We start from the raw sequence: 20020 nt of genomic DNA, 5'->3' as shown, positions 1-20020 counted from the left end.
AAAATGTCAGTTTTCAATATCTGGTTCAAGTGGATTCAAGGAAGAAATTTGTTCTCTCCTAATTTCAGATCAATCCAAATATGAATCCAAAATGCAAACTGTAGATTATATCCAAATCCGATTCAATGAATTGAATCCAAATTCGAAGTATATGTGGTAGCACTAAATCACAAAAAACATGCTATTTACATGAAAAACACAAGCAAATCGGATTTTGACTTGGATTCGAACCAAATCCAACTTAAAACAACGATCCGAATCTGAAAGCAATCAGATTTAACAGATACAGAATCCAAACCGAATGCACAATCGGATTTTACTTAAAGGATCCAACTTGAAAATAACGTCAGACACCGATCGGATATCCGATCCGTTTACAACCCTTCTTGTGCCTAAAGAAATCTAAAGAAAGGTAGTCCCAAAGACGCCACAAAAGCGAAGCAGACAACCTCTCTCTCTCTCTTTCTCAAACGATGCCGCCGGTCGAAATCGCGAAGCAGCAAGCGAACTGGAGCCCTTACGATAACAATGGAGGGTAATTTTCCAACCCATTTTTATCCTTTTTCCCTCTCATTTTTCTTCTGCGAATTCGCTGGGTTCGATTTCGTGGTGAAACGATTCCGATCGATCGATTTTCACCTCCCATTTTGGTGGGTTTGTTTTTGTCTTTCTGATCTCAGGACGTGCGTCGCGATCGCGGGGTCGGATTACTGCGTCGTCGCCGCGGACACGAGGATGTCAACGGGCTACAGCATCCTCACCCGCGACTACTCCAAGATCTCCCAATTGTTCGTTCCCCACAAACCCTAGCTTCCTCTTCTCTTACTTTTTATTCTTGATTTTTGGATTGCCCGCACTCGGAACCCTGGTTTTAGTTGCTTTGTTTGAGCTCGTATCTGTTCTTTAAGGGGCTTGTTTGAATCGTAGCTTATCGCTCTCTCGGTTTTGGTTGCTTTCCGTTCTGTTCCTTTGTTTGGTTTTTGTTAGCTGTTTTGGTAGTCATGATCTCGAATGTTTTTACACGCGATTGGGATTAGAGTTTTCGGGTTTTTTCTTGTTTCGGACTGAGTGAAGTTTGCGGTAGACGGATCTACTTGATGTTTGTTACATTTACACCTATATGCAGCAACTAGCGCACAGATTTAATACCAACAAGAATAAAATGAGAGGTATATAATATGTCCTGGGAAAACATTGTGATGATATCTGGACTCTTAAAAACATAGGGTTTGATCACAAAATCTCGCAAAAATAGAATATACAATTTCCTGCAATATGCTCATGCTTAAATAGGCGATAAAAAGCAAAATATCCATAAAGCTATACCCTTAGAATTACATTAGGGCTGCACGCCAATAGATGTCCCATTTGGTCGACTAAGAGAGCTATGAGACAGTTAGTTTGGCATTTAACTACGTAGTGTACAAGATCTGATTTTGAGGAGAATGATTGATAGGAGTGATTGTCATGTTGCAAAAATTATATGACATCCTGGCTATGTCACATGGGTGCGGGTGCCGTACTTTCAAAAACCTTGGCTGCGGGGGTGCGGCAGGGCAAAAATGTAATATATATATATATATATATAAATATATATATAATTTTGAAGTTTTAACCATTAACATTGTCATAATATCATTCATCATCCATGCAATATATCAACCTAAATATCAATCAAATAAGTAAAGCAATTACATAAATCAACCCAAATATCAATCAAATAAGTAAAGCAAAAAAAGAACTAAATTACGTACCAAAGTATATCTTGATGAAGTAATGGATCTTAATAATTTTCTTCTTCATCATCAAATGCATCATTAGAAGGAATACTGGGCTCAGCTAAATCCATGTTTGTTATGTTGAAATCATGCTCTCCCTCGAAGTCACACTCTTCTGGGCTTACATATCAAAATTTGGATGTTTCTTGTCTGCGTTACAAACCCAATTTGAAAATGTTAAATACAATACAAGTATATTTAAATGAAAAACTAAGAAATAATCAAATAACTAAGAGAGCAAATTAGTACCTGTATTCAATATTGGTTCGTGAAAGTAATCGAAGATTATAATGAACATATACTAAATCCTCTGCACGCTTGCTGATGAGTTTGTTTCTCTTCATGTTGTGGATTTGAGAATATGTGCTCTAATTTCTTTCACAACAAGATGAACTAGCAGACTGCGATAGCAATCTTAATGCAAGACGTTGGAGAAAAGGTGTTTCTGATCCAAATGTTGACCACCATGTGATAGGATCTATATTATCATCTTCTCTCCCGAATAATTACGGTTCATATAATCTCGAAGATAAAAATTTTTCAAACTCTTGTGTGACTTGATGTAGAAGATATGCTTCTGGAAAAAGTCTTGTCATACACATATTTCTATGTCTTGATAGCTCTGGGTCTAAATTTGGAGGGACACAACCAATACCACCAGCCCACCACTTATTTACATAATATTTTGGATTAAGAGAATGTACCATGCATTGTAAAAGAGTGTTGCTCTTATCCTATATTCTGACTAAAATTGAATGAATATGATTAAAAACGTTTGAATCATCCAATGCAGGATTTTTTTCTTCATGCTTGAAAACTATGACTTGCATTTTTTCAATCATATTATCCCACATTTCATAAACTCTGTGAAGCATGGGCTCATCCTTATCAACTTCTCTTAACATTTCCCAAATAGGTTGCGTAAATTGAATGGAGTATACCACTCTGTCCCCAAACTCATCATCAAGAATGAATTTTTTAATTTCTTGAGCCTTGATATCATCATCAACATGATAGAATATCCAATTTTCATCAGTCACCTTGTTAACCAAAGCATTTTTTACTCTTTTAATCCTCTTCACTATCACAATGATAGACACAAAATGTATTTCAGCGACCTTCAACAATTTCAGGTCAGAATGCCTATTAAATATAGCATTAGCACGATGGTGGTTAACAACAAAATTCCTAATGCTTTTGACATTTCTTTCTAAATCTTCAATCCATGAGCATAAAGCATATGCTTGTGCATTTTCTTCTTTTTTGGCGTTGCAGATGCTCTTTAGGGTCAGATTTAAGCTATGTGCTACACAGGGAGACCAAAAAATATGAGGGTACTCACTTTCCAAACTCAACACTGTACTTTTACAAACTGGTGGTTTGTACCACTTTCTGATCACCCACTTCTTTTATGACTTCTATAAACAATCCCTTCAAATACTCTGCATTTTTATATTCCCCAGATGCATCAATTGCTTTCAAGAATATTGGGCCACTAAGCGAACAAACAATGAAATTGATCAGTGGACGCCTTTGAATATCTGTCCATCCATCAGACACAATAGAAACTTCATTTTGCTCTCATGAATATTTTTTAATCTCCAGCAACCTCTCCACATTTGCCCTCTCTTCTTCAAGAAGTGTGGTTCGTATTTTTTCTGAACTTGGAGGCATATTGCCACTCAAATTACAATTTGCCAAGGATGTTACTAAATCCTTCCAATAAGGATTTCTAGCTACATTAAATGAGAGTGAAATAGAATAAAAATATCTCTCAACTTTTCTATCCAATTATTCTTTTTCATATGTATTGAATGCTGCTTGTATCGTTCCTCTACCTCCTACATTGACTTTTTCTTTTTTTTCAGCATTTTCTTGGTGGCTTGCAAATGACATACTAATTGCACAAGAATCGGTCATTGTTTTTCTCTTCTCATATTCTTATTGTATTTTCTTGTATTGTCTTCGCATTGCCTCATCAATTTTTCTGCATCTTGAAATGCCATGTCCTGGTATCTTCAACAAATGAGCTTTCACTCTTGTGTAAGACCCAACAAAATCTCTTTCGCAGAGCTTGCATCAAAATCTCTTATTTCCACCACCTCCTTCTCCAATTTGTGCAAGTTTATTTACATGTACCCATACTGGCCCCACATCATCAATCTCACTACAATTATCAGCAAAACTAGCAGCAAAACTCACATGTTGGGATGAGGATGACGCAAGTCCTTTCCTTTTATCCGTCGTTTTTATCTTGAAAACACAAAAAAAAATACATTCAAAATTTCAAATCAATTATACATACATTATCTTGATATAAAAAAATATATAATATATAATATAATAAAATCAGGAGCAAGGAGGGGGGATCTGCCCCTCCCCTGCCAAAAACAGGGAGGGACTCATTCCCTCCCCTGAAATAAGAGGGAGCAGGGACGGGGGCTCAGCCCCTCCCCTGTCGAAAACAGAGGGAGCAGGGGGCGCTCAGCCCCTCCCCTGCTGACCCAAAAAGAGAGCGAGAGAGGGGAGGGGGGGCTTGGCCCCTCCCCTGCCGAAAACAGGGAGGGGTCGAGCCCCTCCCCTTCCGAAATTAGAGGGAGCAGGTGGGGCTCGACCCCTCCCCTGCCGACCCAACAAGAGAGCGAGAGGGAGCAGGGTACGTACCTGCGACGAGGGAGATGAGGAGCCTAGGAGGTGGCGTCGGGAGGAGAGAGCTCGAGCTGAGCTGCGCGGGAGAGGAGAAGAGAGATTAGGGCAAAAAAAATTGCCCTAATCCTCCTTTTCATCATTTTTTTTAACATCCGAAACATGGATGAAAATGACCCTGAGTGCATTGACCGCACCCAGGGTTGTGTTGACCGCACCCGGTGCCGCACCCGCGTCGCGTCGACGCGGGTGCGGCACCTTCTTTGCCGACGCGGGTGCGACACCTGCTTTGCCGAGTCCCTGTGACTTAGCATCCTGGTCTACTTGAGAGGTGGAAAAGGTGTTTGGGCAGTTGTTTTTTTTCGGGGTGTGGGGTGGATATGGTAGGATGTGTAATGAGATGTTGGTCTTACTAGCAGTAGCGATTTGTTAGGTGCAGAAGTTAAAAAATCAAGTACAATGTGGCATTCTAATAACAATGTCTTTGATATCCCAACCATTTGGTTACTTTGTTTATGATCCACAAGTAATACCATGAATGGTCCATTTCTTACTCTCATACATAGCGTCTTATCTGCCATGAGTAATAGAAAGACTCCAGAAAAGTGTCTGTTTCCCATGTCTACCTTCATATCCTGTGGAATAGTTCTTAGTGGGAAGCAAAAGAGGTCCATATCTTAACCATTGTCACACAAAAGGACATTACCTCAACCAGCAGATAAAATTTGGTTTAGTCCCATCTGTTAAGAGCCATGTTGCATGGATAGTTTACCGTGTTTGTGTCCCATATTGATACAACAATACACCAAACATGACATCTCTCTCCATGGGCACAATCAAACCTGTGGGACATGGTCAACACCACTTCCATAACTTTATCATTTTAGTGGCCTTGATCCTTTATTTTGTAATTACTTGTATTTTATTTTTCTTTTAAAATATTTCATTAATTATAATTTATATGCAATTTAAATTTTTTAACAACTTGGAATTGTATTTAATTTTTATTTATCATAGTGTCTTAGAATTGTTGTTAAAGAATTTAAAATTAAGATGATTTTCATGCTTTATTGTTTTAGATTTTGAGTATTCATCAAGCGTGTACATCATTATATATATTATATGTGTGTGTAAAATTTCCCAAATCTCTAGTGAGTTATAGACAGGGTTATATGGTTGTATCCTAGTGTTATAGTTGTATGAAACTTCCATGTTGTAGCAATGCCTTGTATCCATGTCTGTGTCTGTGTGACATAGGTTAGGAGACGGAATCAAATGACAAACAGGGAAAAGTGGATAATCAAAGGAGAGGGAGCCAAAGGATATGCTAGTATTTTTATCTTGAACCTATTTAGGTGTTCTAGGTCTACCATTGTAGAAGAGGGAAATAGCAAGGTGGAATTATTTTTCTTCCTTGAATTAATTAAAGACAATCTGGTGAGATTTTAGTTGTTTTATGATTTAGTTCTCTGTGAGTTTTGAACAAGATCCTCATCAGTTTGTTCTTTAGGAATTGAAGCCTGTAACCGAAGTACACCATGGATGTTATCCATGTTACAACAATAAAGGCTTCAACAATGGTGTTTCTTATATATCTAATGATATTTCTCTTTTTTGTTATTGCCCATGAGCATGTTCTTATCCATTTAAAATGGAAAATTTGTCACATCGGCATTTACCTCAACTGGATCAGATGGTTCTTTTTGAGTCCCATGTTTTTTATGTAGCTAGAAAAATCATCAAATTTAATTCAGTTGTTTGATGCGAGTACCATATGAAGAACAAACACAACTTATTAAAGAGCCACTTTGTTGAGTTGTTTATCCTGGGGAAGACTCCTAGTAAGAGTTTCGTTAGCCCTTCCATTTTTTTGTCTTCAAAGAATTCCATGTTGTTTAGAATAGAGTCAAGGCATAAGAGAAATCCACTATACTAACTGATAAGAAACTGAAAATAACGGAAAGGAAATTATTTCTAAACCCCAATTCTTCCATAACATAACAGGGCGGGGTTGCGCACGAGCTAAGTTACGTAGGTTGCTGCTATTGATTGCCCTGTATTCCGCCTCTGTACTAGATCTCAAAACTGTTATTTGTTTCTTGTTGCTCCATGAGTTTTCGTTCTCTCCCAATGATACAAAAGGCAAGAAGAAAATCTCATTAGGACAGCCATCCCATTCTGCGTTCGTGTATCGGTCTCATAGTGAACTAGTTTTTTTGAGCCTAAAGCCGTTGAGCTTGCGAGACTCGATGATGTTTAACTCGACAAGCTAAAATGAAATGAATAGATGAGCAGAGCGCTTCACGTTCCTTTGCCTCTCCCTGCTCCATATCTCTTAGTTAATTCCAATGACAGAGCAACCTATGTGTGCTTAGATGAAAAGGATTTGCGGATCCGTAGTGCTTATGGGGGATCAATCCGTATCTATGAAAACCTCAAAAGTAGTTTTTTTGTGTTTTTTTCCAATGGAATCTTGTTAAAATGAAGAAAAAAAACTCCAAAACCTTTTGAGAAAGAAAAAAAATCTATCAAATTGCATGTGATTTTGACTTCGAAAGCCATGAGTCCCATTCACAAAAGCCTACAGAACAAACTTGCTACTTTTGATTAACTCATTGCTACTTCTGACCCTTCCAAACACCTGTTCTTCTCCATGGAAGTCTCCTTTTGCAAATCTCTCCTCCGAACCTAACTATACCTTTCGCGGTTTGAGTGGTTCTGTTATATGCACGAATAACTGTAGTGAAGAGCAAACCAGGGAAACTCTGCACATGCCAACCATCTAAAATAACCCGTTTTCCAGATCTCTCTTCTCGGAGCACGACTTTAAGATGGTCTTCTATTTTGAGAAAGATAGTTGCCTTGCCTTGTGTGGTTTCTGTCAGGTCCGAGGCCTCATCCTCAATTCAGTGAAACTCCTGCATGCACCATTTATTGCAGGAGTGCTCCTAATTTTCAGTCCATGGTTTTGGCAGGATATGTGCCTAGCCCATATTTGAGCCGGATCACCGATGATCGCCAATCACCCTTTCTTCCCCCCTCCAAAGAGATGAACGGCCCGTGGGTCTTATCGGTCAATTGCTTTCCTTTGGACCCGAGCCCCCAATTCATCTATGTAACTTGACCCTTTCTTTAATGAGTCCATTGAAAAAAAGCTCCCCAAGGTAATCCCCTCCTAACGGAGAAGGGAAGGAGGTTCGACAGTTTTGGGGTTGAGTCAATAACATGCTATGAGTCGGGAATCTTTGCTCTTTTGCATTTTCGCTGCCTGCATTCTTCATGTCTGTCTGGGACCTTTGCATATTGTTTGAAAGAAATAAAAAGGGGGTCTCGTCTTTCTTGGTATGCTGCTGAAGCAACTGTAGAACTTGTTGGGCGATCCGCCAGAAAGATGGGGATGAAGTCAGTTGGGCTGGCTGTTATCCATAGCTAAACATCCATCAATGGGCCTGATTGCTCAACGTCTGAATGAATATGAAGCATTAAGCTTGAGACAGTTGATTTGGTTAAAGATCGAACCCGACTCATTATAGTTTGCACTGGTGAATGGAAGCTCCTTTACAGTGTTGTGAAAAGTGTTGAGGTGTAGCGAGGCGCTCCACCAAAAACCGAGGCGAGGCGTAAAGCGTAAGCGTCAATTTTTTTTTTAAACTTTAAAAAATTTATAAAAAAATATCTAAAAATACAAATAAATAAAGAAATGCTTTATTGATGAAATAACAACCAATAAGAAATAAAAAATCTCAAATAAGTACTAAAAAATATGAGATTAACATATAAAAGTAACTAAAAACTGATTATATAACTGGAAAATATATGAGATTAACTACAAAAAAGTTAAAATATACTAAGAAATTGATTACATAACTGAAATAACTGGAAAATATATGAGATTAACCTACAAAAGTTAAAAATATATGAGATTATTCTAAAAAATATGAGATTAACATATAAAAAATAACTAAAAAAATGATTACATAACTGGAAAATATATGAGATTAACCAACAAAAGATAAAATATACTAAGAAACCAATTACATAACTGGAAGATATATGAGATTAACCAACAAAAGTTAAAATATATGAGATTATTCTAAAAAATATGAGATTAACATATAAAAGTAACTAAAAAACTGATTACATAACTGGAAAATATATGAGATTTGTGTCACATGGGTGCGGGGTTGCGACACTTTCAAAAAACTTGGGTGTGGGGGTGCGGCAAAAAAAATATATATATATATATATATATATATATATATATATGAAATCCAAAAGTTGGACATAAATGATCTTGGGTGCGGTCAACGCACCCAGGGACAGGTTGACCGCATCGGGTGCCGCACTTGCGTCGCATCGTGTCGATGCGGGTGCGGCACCCAGTTGGTCGTGTCCCTGTGACATAGTATGGGATTAACCAACAAAAGTTAAAATATATGAGATTATTCTAAAAAATATGAGATTAACATATAAAAGTAACTAAAAAACTGATTACATAACTGGAAAATATATGAGATTAACCAACAAAAGTTAAAATATACTAAGAAACTGATTACATAACTAAAATAACTGGAAAATATATGAGATTAACCTACAAAAGTTAAAATATATGAGATTAACATATAAAAGTAACTAAAAACTGATTACATAGCTGAAAAATATATGAGATTAACCAACAAAAGTTAAAATATACTAAGAAACTGATTACATAACTGAAATAACTGGAAAATATATGAGATTAACCTACAAAAGTTAAAATATATGAGATTATTCTAAAAAATATGAGATTAACATATAAAAGTAACTAAAAAACTGATTACATAACTGGAAAATATATGATATTAACAAAAAAAAGTTAAAATATATTAAGAAACTAATTACATGACTGAAATAACTGAAAAATATACGAGATTAACCAACAAAAGTTAAAATATAGTAATATACAAAGAAATTGATTACATAACTGAAATAACTGGAAAATATATGAGATTAACCTACAAAAATCTTATTGATTATGTCTTAGAAATCTTGTTGTAAAAAAAAAACAATTTTTTTGCGCCTCAGGCTTGCGCCTTGAGGCACAGAGGGTCGCACCTCAAGGCGAGGCGTGCCTTTTGCGCCTCAAGGCACGTTTTTTATAACACTGCTCCTTTATCAAGAAAGAAGCGGATCTTCCCACGGCTAACCATTGACTCTACTGGTGAACCAAATAGTCGGTGGTGAGGGAATCTGGGACAGAGGACTCATAGTATCTCTCTAGATTTGGCAAAAAAGGTGAGAGACGTTGCCACAAAATTCGAATGAAATAAAGAGGGAGAGGGCTGAGTCGGCTGACCACAGAGCCCACTCTGACCTCGTAGGGTGGGCCCCTTTCTTCTTTTACTTCACATAGCTTTTCGTCTTCTTGATAGCTGGGAGTTCTCCAGAAGTATGAAAAGCTCCTTTCCCTCGCTCTACTTAAAGGAACAGACCAGGGTTACTGGAAGTGCCATTGTACATAGGGAAGCGCATTTCAGAAGCGCGAAATGTGGCACTTCCGAAACGTGTTGGGAAGTGCCAAAAAAATTGGAAAGTGTGCTTTCCCTTATTTTTTTTTATTTTTTTGTGTTTTTATTTTTTTTCTTTTTATTTTCTCTTTTTTTCGCTTCCTAGGTCGCTTTCGGTTTGCTTCTTAGGTCGCTTCCGAGACGATTCCTAGTTTGCTTCTAAGTCATCCCGCTCTTTCCGCTTCATAAAATTTTGGAAGTGCTTCGCTTCTCGCTTTTGCTTTTTTAATCGCTTCCTGCTCCCACCTCCCCGACTGACAACTCTGGAAGAGACCCTACTGACCTTTCTCACTCACTGACATGACCCCACTAGGCCTGGTGCGAGTGTGGCTGCATCAACTTTTGCTTTGAAACAATAATTATCACATCCTCTTTAGATCCCAAGCACACAACTGCTTTTGACCGCACAATAATCACACAATCTCCATTTTCTTTTTCCTATTCAGCAAAATAGGTAGCCACATTTGTTTCATGCAACTTACTTGGGAAAGTGCTGAGCTGGCAACACTGAAGTAATCCTTTCCCACCATGAATGAAACAAACATTAAATCATCATGGTGAAAAAGTGCCATGATGATACAAGTGGGCCCCAGTTTTTCCCAACACCTACTACTTTTTATGTGTAAATCTTTTCATACCTCCCTCCCTATGAAAGCTTTCACATGGGAAGGCTGAGCTGGCAGGATTTTTTAGAAATTTGTGCTCATTCCCATGTAAAGCCTTTCATTTACATGGGAATAAAACAAATGAGGCCTAAATGTGATATAAATATTCCAGCTATATTTCCATTTTTTATTAGCTTTGCTATACATTATTATGCTGAGTTCAATCATGTTCCAATTGCTACAAATGTGACTAGATAATGATTTTTTCTTTTAGTTTTTTTTTACGAGGTACAACACATATATATTTGCATGAAGTGACATAATGCAAAGGAGATTTGGTCAACAGTTTAAAGATTTTGGTAATGTAACTTGTGCTCTTTTGCTATTACAGAGCTGAAAAATCTGTGATGGCCTCTTCTGGATTCCAGGCAGATGTTAAGGCTCTTCAGAAAAACCTGGCTGCTAAACACTCTGTGAGTACATGGAAACGATTAATTTGTGCTGTGTCTGAAGTTCCATTATTTAAAAACATCATTGATGGTCTTAAATGTTGGACATATTGAACTATCTTTTAAGTGTACATCATGTTTCTGTTAGATTTAGGTGTTGCTCCATGGTGTGTTTGGGAAGCTAATTTCCTGCATTTGCGGTGGCAAGTTCTTCTTTTTTCTGTTAATTTGATTGCAATACACACTGTTAACCAAATCATGGAAAGACTTTAGAATGTTTCACAATTCATTATCCAAGGATAGCACTTGATTGTCATACTTACATGAGAGGAAAAAGATAAATACTGTGTATGGTACGTATTAAGCACATCTTTTGGTTCATGATGCTGCAATATTTATATGTTAATATCCTAAAGTTTCAAGAATTAATAGAAAAAAACTGCATGAGTAGAAATATGAAATGACAGAATTATTTTGATAGACAGCACATGTTTTCGTTGCCATACTCTAAACAACCTCTATGAAAGCTAGTTTTTTACAGTATTTTCATTTTAAAGGTACTAGAAATATGCTATAAGAAGAGCCCTCATGGAGACAGGTTTAAGCTATATCCCATTACTAGCATTAGTATGATTAATCTGTTGGGACAATTTTCTCAAGAAGCTAATATTCAACTCTTTTACCTTGGGATGGAGGTTGTTGAGAGATCTGCTAGGGTTAAAAAGCTTGTTTTACCTGAAGCTTAAATTATTGTATATTTTGTTGCTTATTTCTGGAACATAATCTGTCATGCTTTTTATAGTACTTCTGTGATGTTTCTATATTGTTATCCATGATGTGCATATTGTTCTCTGTTTGAAATGACCCTTAAGCTTATGATTTTCTTTGTTATCTTTCTAGAACTTCCTTCCTGCATTTCCTTTGGTTATTGTGTCACGCATTTGCAATGATGGTTTGATCCTTGGTTTGCATCTTGTGGGCTGACATTCTTTTTGCTGTAACTGTGAAACAACTCTCGATTTTTTTCATGTTGCCATTATTTTGGAAAATCTTATTTGTCTTGGTGTACAGAGGAAGAAAATATCCCTTGTGGGAATGAGTTGAACCAAGGTTGTAAGTATCGTATTGTTACCTGTATCGGCCGGGCGAAAATTAGCCTATATCGTATCGTAAACGTATCGTAAAATTGTAATAAAAATTTCCAAAATTTCCAAAAAATTAAAAAAAATCAGAAAAATAGCAAAAATTCCTAAAAAATCACAACTTATGAAATAATGATGAATTGCACAAAATACAACCATAAAATTACATATGAAGCATTTATTATCTCTATGAGCTACATAAGACTCTTGCAATTAAGAACATGTCACAAGACTCATACTTTTATATTAAAAAAAATATTATATAAAACCTCAATAATCATTATCATTATCATCTTTTTCTCCTCCTCCCGCTAAAGTTAATAAAAAACCATGCAACTGATAACTGACAATGTAAATAAAAAACCATGCAACTGATTTAAATTTTAAACACAATTAAAGTTTTAAGTAACAATATTTAATTCACATCCAAGTCATACTAAAATGTCATAAGTCATAACTAAACTACTAAGAGTTCATGATAACTAAAAACATTACATTTAACTCACGTCTTACGTGTCAATCTTCATCTCTAAAGTTCTAAACTATAAAGATCCTAAAACTAAACTATCTTCTAGAGTCTATTTGCCAAACATTAGGACAATAATTCCTCAGTATTGCATCCAACTGCCGTGCAATGATCTCTTTCTCTTCAGCCATTTTTTTGGCAAGTGGGTCATCATCATCATCTTAACAATGGTTGAAAGTCTTTTGCATTTTTGCAAAATTATTCTTCTTTGAATTTCTTCTAGTTCAACAACATCTTCATGAAAAGTGATAGGAATAGATGAATAATCATATGAAGGTACATTTTGAAAAAGATCTATAATATATTGCTTAAATTTATGCAGTCCACCTCTAATAATAACCCCACAAAACATACATATCAATGATGACCATGGTCGTGTTACATCATCCATGCGTCTGCAGTATTGCCATGCATGACTATCTCTATAAGATAAACGCGTGAAGATGACATCAAAAGATCTAAATAAAACATAACTAATTAACCACCAAATAAAAATATAAGCATACAAATATTCGACAACAAGTTTACACACACATAACAAACTTAAGTCCTAGCAGTATGAATGTCGACAACCGCGACATTCACCTTCTCGACGAAATGCACTCTTGAGAAAATCACAATAGCCCTCTCCCTTGCGCATGGATCAACCCCCAAATCATTCTCATTGCTCCTAGGGTGCGTGAGTTCCCCTCTAATAGCCTCTACACGAATGAGAGAATCAGCCCTCAAAAGGTATTTAAAACCCAAAAAGTAAAAAGTAACTTTCATTTTTTTTAAAGCGCGCCGAAGGTGTATACATATTTGTATCGTACGATATACCCGATATGGATACAATACACACTTGTATTGCAATATGAGTGTGTATCGTATCAGTTTCTCCCAAAGTTACCATACGTATCATATGATATGGTACGATACTTACAACACTGAGTTAACACACACCTTATTTAGAGTGGTGTCTCCTCATCACTTGGTTAGAGGTCTAGAAGGTTCCAATAAACTGATGGAGGACTTGTTTCCTGATTTTTGCTGTCTGATTGTCATGCATTTGCAATGATGGCTTGGTTCCGGTCTCCGTTTGTGGCCTGACATCCCTTTTGCTTGAACAACTCAAATGACTTTTCACTTGTTGGCATGTTGCTCTTATTTTGGAAAATCTGTTTTGCTTTGGTTATCTGAAGAAGAAAACATCCTCTGTGGAATGAGGAAAAGGGGATCTGTTATTTGGAGTGATGTCTCCTCACCTGTTGGGGGGGGGGGAATGTTTGGAAGGATCCAGTCAACTGATCTTTGTTGGAAAATGAAATAGCCCAGAGAATATTAAATTGGTTGATCTTGCCCTATCAATAGCTTTCATCTTTGCATCAATTTTTTTGAGTGACACCTACTCAACTTTTGTAACTTCACTTTCTTCTAATGAAATTTTTCACTTAAAAAAGAGGGAACTGATGGCTTGGTCCTTTGTAGAAATTCTGTGGCACTGACACTGAATTACCATTCTTCTTACAATTCATTTTGTGGTTGATTTGCTTCTTGATTTACCTTCATTTTATTTGTACATGAATGTCTTCCATCTACATGTAGTACACTGCAAAAGAAAATCATATTCATAGAACATGTTTAGAGTTAATATTTTCTATATAGTACTCTCTATGGCTACCTTAAATTCATGAGATTTTGATTTTCTTATCTTTTTTCCTAGAAATATAGTTGAGTGGTTTTTAAGAATAGATTTCCAAATGTACAACCTTGCAAGTCATGGAAGAAGGCAGAATTCTTCAGGAAAAGATAATAAAAAAAGGATAAAGGTCTATCTAAAGTCGGTCTAAAAGAAATGTGTGGGTTTCAAGAAAAGAAAAAGGAGGGAAAAGAAAGAAACCTGTTGGGCAGCTCATTAGTCTTGGGCTTGCATTGACTTAAGTTGAAATATTCTTGAATTTTTAGCTATTCAATGTCTGGAATTCTGTTAGGTTGTAGTATTGTTGTTTTTCAGGAACCTAGGTCTCTTGTGTGGACTCTTAAGTATATCTTATCTAGTGAAATGTCAGCATGGTTAGGCTTGCTTGCAGCGTCTACAGAGGGGCACACCTTTTATTCAATTTTTTGCTTAAAGCTTAAATTTACATTTTAAAAATAGGCCTTCTAAGAGATGACTATGAGCTAGAGAAGTTTTTTAATTGGAATGCATATTTTGCATAGTTAGAGAAACTGAGGTACAAGGAATAATACTTGAACCAAAATATAACGCCATCCTTGCTGGCAGCTCCACTTGTGCCTAGGAAGCTCTTTTACTAAAAGATTGTCTCCCAGTTGGATATTTACCTTGGCATTGGTTTTTCTCTATTGTAATGTTCTGTGCTTCCTTTGCTCCATCTGGTGGTTCTCATGCAATTTTCAGCTCCTGCTCTCAGTGCTTGTATGCACATACAGATGCTTACTCTTATTGCTCTTGTTAGCCTACACATTATGTATATTATACCATAATTCTGAATTTTTTAAAAATTGATTCAATCTTGTCTTCACAATTGACTGTAGGCAATCTAACTATCTTAAAGCAATAGCCGAGTCTACCATGGTTTCACAAAGCATCTGCAAATTCTTTCTGCTTTGCCAGATCAAGATCCCATCATTTCACTGAATAATTTTTCCTGGAAATTTGTGATCTATACCTTGTCATCATGCCTATTTGCCCTCACATCCATCGTCAAGTAAATCTGATACATGACTTGGTGCAAGAAACTTAACTGCACAGTGTTGAGCATAGTCAAAGTTATGCTGACCATGGTTAAAGTGTGTCCACCGAGATCCATCCCAAGCATAGAGTCACAAATATCATTGATAATTTGGAAAGATTGCAATCTTGTCACAATATTTTCAAGAGTTATAATACAATTCTGTACATGCATGATACTGTTAAAATATTGCCTATTTTTAAAATATCACTATTTGGTTTTGATTCTAACACTTTTATTATTTTTTTTTATATTTTTAATCACCTTATACAACAACAACAACAACAACAACAACAACAACTATGCCTTCATCCCAAAACAATTGGGGTCAGCGATATGAACCAAAAAAGAAATTCATTTTGGGTCTTCCACATGAATCCTTTTCCTCCAATCATTTCTATCCAACGTCATGTCCTCGGTGAGGTTCAAAGCATTCATATCCTTTCCTATCATCTCCATCCAAGTCTTCCTAGGCCTACCCCGACCTCTTTTAACTAATATATTTTCCCATTTCTCCAACCTTCTAACTGGAGCATCATTAGGCCTTCGCCGAATATGTCCAAACCACCGTAAACGATTCTCTCGCATCTTATTTTCAATGGGTGCAACACCTACCTTCTTACGTATCTCTTCGTTCCGAATCTTATCTTTTATTGTATTTCCACACATCCATCTAAGCATCCGCATCTCAGCTACACTCATTTTTTGAATATGATGTCTCTTGGCAGCCCAACATTCCGTACCATATAGTAAAGCGGGTCTAATAGTCGTCCTATAAAACTTTCCCTTCAACCGCAATGGCATTCTACGATCGCACAGCACTCCAGTAGCACTTTTCCATTTCATCCACCCAACCTTTATCCTATGATTTACATCTCCATCAATTTCTCCATACTTTTGAATGATGGATCCCAAATATTTGAAATAATCATTCATCGGTATATCTTGCTCACCAAGCTTCACTACACTCCCATCACTACTTCGTTGCTTACTAAACTGACATTCCATATATTCAGTCTTACTCTTACTCAACTTAAAACCTCTAGCTTCCAATGTCTGTCTCCATAATTCTAACTTAGCATTAACCCCAGCTCTAGACTCATCAATCAAAACAATATCATCAGCAAACAACATACACCACGGTACATTTTCTTGAATTGATCTCGTAAGCTCATCCATCACTATCACAAATAGGAAAGGGCTTAAAGCAGATCCTTGAGAAAATCAAAATTCTAGGGCATGTTTGGAAGCAAGAAAAACTCTCATAGGAAAACAAAAAAATTTCTATGAGAAGTTTTGATATGATAACGTTTCTAATTGAGAAGCTTTCACTTGTTCGTGTAGCGTGGGAAAATGTGAAAAAATGAGAGAGAGAGAGAGAGAGAGAGAGAGAGAGAGAGAGATCTGAAAATGCCAAAATGGTGATGGGCAAGAGGAAGACAAAAATAGAGGAAGCTCTTCTTGTGGCAACTCCATGAAATGAAGTGTGAAGTGTGTTGTGGGTGAACGGTTGCCCTAATGCAAAAAAAAATTTTGATAGGAAAAGTTCCTCCACTCCCGTGGGTGGAAGAATTTTTCCTGTAAAAAATCAAGTCTTTTAGAAAATTTTCCTTTAAAAAATTTTCTCATTTGGAGTGGTTGTAAAAGTTGCCATTTTTTCTTTCCTAGCATTTTTTCCTACCATTTTCTCGCTTTCAAACATGGCCCTAATGTATCACATGGTTCTTCCTTGCTAAGAAAGTCTCGATATCTGTGACCTTGATCCTGACTCCTGATACTGATGTTTGTGCCTTTTTTTGGATTCTGGATGAGCACATGCATGCAACGTGTGTGTGTGTGTGTGTGGTCATTATGACATTAATTTTGTTGCACTCATGCCCTAATAAGCATCAGTGTTGTCTTGACACATTCATGTCCAATATGTCATTAACTATGATGTTTGAGAAAAGCCTCTCTTCTCCCATTTTAGGTTAATGGAAAGGCATGTTTGTTTGGCTCCTGGCACTCTGCCTTCACTCTTTATTTTCCTTTTTAGTACTTGGGAGGTTTCTTAGTATTTTTGTATTGCAGATATATCAACATCAACATAACAAACAAATGAGCTGTCCTGCAATGGCTCAGCTTTTGTCTAATACACTCTACTACAAACGTTTCTTCCCCTACTATGCTTTTAATGTCTTGGGCGGCCTTGATACTGAAGGTAATGTTTGTTCTTTCCATTACAGGGGAAGTTAGCACCAAGACCAGTTTATCAGGTTCTCTCTTTTTCCTTGCCAATATGAGTGTTTTGCCATTTCAGGAAAAGGCTGTGTTTTCACATATGATGCTGTTGGCTCCTATGAACGAGTTGGGTACAGTGCCCAGGGTTCTGGCTCGACACTCGTAATCCCTGTTTTGGATAACCAGTTGAAGTCTCCTAGTCCTTTGCTGTTGCCTCCGAGGGTAGGAATCTTGAGATCTTTTCTATATGACTGTTTTCCACTTTGCTCATGATATTTAATTTTGAATGGGGGCCCTTATTTAGATACTTTGGGTGTCAGGATGCTGTAACTCCTCTGTCGGAATCTGAAGCAGTTGATTTGGTGAAGGATGTTTTTGCTTCTGCTGCCGAAAGAGACATTTACACGGTCCGTTTTTGAACTACTCTCTCTCTCTCTCTTTAATATTCCCAGCTTGATCACTTAACCCAGCCGTGTTTGGAGGAGGGGCTGTTTGGCTAGACATTGGTTTGAAGGTCAAAAAATAGTTCAGTTGGTTTCCTTTGGGTGGCCTAAGTACTTATGCTCTACTTTATTTTGTCCACTTAATGACTATGATTTGCAGGGTGACCGGGTAGAGATTGCCGTCATAAATGCATCGGGCATTCGCCGTGAATACATTGAGCTTAGGAAAGATTAATTGTTGTGGATTGTTATCTTTACTTACATACCCATGTATTCTCTTGCTCTCTTGTTAAACTTTTGTAGACAAATGAGAGCACTATTAAACCTTTTTTTTTTTTGAAAATACTTGTTATAGTTTTAGAATAATGATTCTTCTAATTGAAAATTACATTTTCCATACCAACAAGTCAGTCCGATTTTGCGTCGGGAAAAATCCAGGTATCTCTTAAAAGTTTCAGAAGCATGTGAGATCCACGTATTTCACACCTGCAAAGCTAATAGTATGATCCAATTCCAAGAGTTTCACCGAATGATCAAACGAGTTCTAAACTATGGTTGACGTTCTATCACCGTGTTTTTATCGATTTATCCTCTTAAATGGAAATCCAGTTCTAAACTACATCCAATTCAATAAAATTGGATCTGGATCCTTTTCTGTATGAAAGTACTGGATCCGATAAAAAAGCTGAAAACTTGTGTTTGACGTGTAGGAGAACACGATTGATCAGATATTGAGATCCAGAGTCGCTAGAATATGAGGAATGGAAATATGATGAGAACTATTCCATGGATTTTTTTGTTCTTTTCTCTTGAATGATGTGATCTATATGCTTGGTTTTATTTGAACCCGTTATTGAATCATCTTGATGCATAAATGAGGTTTTTTTAAGGTTTTAAAATCAATAGCTCAATCTCCATAAATATTCAAACATTCAAAAATTGCTTTTTTTCATAAAAAAAATACACGATCCAATGGTTGATCTTAGCAGATTCACCATGCCAAGCATGGATTTGCAAAAAAAAGTGTTGGAAATGCCCATATATCTCTAGTTCTCATATTCTATTGATTCTTGAGATCAATATCTAAAAAAAATGTTCAGGATTCGGTCATGGACACCATTGAATTTGATTCATTTGCACCCTTAACTATTACTATTTTTTTCTGAATAATTGGAGCTGCATTGCTCTTATAGTTTGTTAGCATAAAAAACCTAAAGTTCCTTTCATCTAGTAGGGAGTAGATTGACCCAGTTTCAGCCTTGCGGAAAGGAACACACGCCCGTGCTTTTCAACTTATGATGCATGGTAACGTTCACAAATTGCCCTAACAGATGAGTAGTTTATTGGTAGGGATAGCAGTGGATCGAGGGATAACGGAGCTCCGCCCTGCCTTGCCTTGTTTGGACCAAGGATGAAGGACATGAAACAGGAATAGAGGTAGGGGTGGCAATTTCTGACACGACCCGCCTCTTAGGCAGGTTCGGGTTTGGCTATAAACGGGTTTGTGTCATAAACGGGTCGACCTGCCTAACCCGTTTATTAAATGGGTTGGGTTCGTGTTAGGAGCATGCCAACCCGGCTGACCCGTTTAATAAATGGGTTAGGCGGGCGGGTCAACCCGCCCGCCTATCTGCCAACCCGTTTACCCGACCCAACCCATTTATTAAACGGGTTGGCAGGTCGTGTCAGGATACCCGTTTAATAAACAGGTCGGGTTCGTGTTTGCCACAGCCGACCCGTTTAATAAACGGGTCAGGTTCGGGTTGAGGTATGCTGACCCGCTAACCCACCGGGTCGACCAGCCAACCCGACCCGATTGCCACCCCTAGATAGAGGTGGGGACCCCTAGATAGAGGTGGGGATGAAGGTTAAAATCAAAACCCGTGCGGGCCCCCCCCACCCCACACACACCTGGGCCAAAGTCCACTGCCAT

The 20020-nt window shown here is 37.3% G+C and overlaps 1 protein-coding gene across 1 annotated transcript; it reads left to right on the top strand.

Moving 5' to 3' along the window:
- Nucleotides 1-420: 420 nt before the first annotated feature.
- LOC149848223 (proteasome subunit beta type-1) lies at nucleotides 421-18490 on the top strand. The gene is made up of 7 exons (XM_089985122.1): nucleotides 421-535; nucleotides 681-788; nucleotides 10967-11048; nucleotides 17495-17624; nucleotides 17724-17866; nucleotides 17965-18051; nucleotides 18248-18490. The coding sequence occupies exons 1-7, from the start codon at nucleotides 474-476 to the stop codon at nucleotides 18320-18322; spliced, it is 687 nt and encodes a 228-aa protein (XP_089841248.1). The 5' UTR covers nucleotides 421-473; the 3' UTR covers nucleotides 18323-18490.
- Nucleotides 18491-20020: the final 1530 nt, after the last annotated feature.

Source organism: Nuphar pumila, chromosome 1 (genome assembly GCF_984573655.1).
Source record: "Nuphar pumila chromosome 1, dmNupPumi1.hap1.1, whole genome shotgun sequence".
NCBI classification, from domain to species: Eukaryota; Viridiplantae; Streptophyta; class Magnoliopsida; order Nymphaeales; family Nymphaeaceae; genus Nuphar; species Nuphar pumila.
This window is presented reverse-complemented; position numbering and strand designations above follow the sequence as displayed.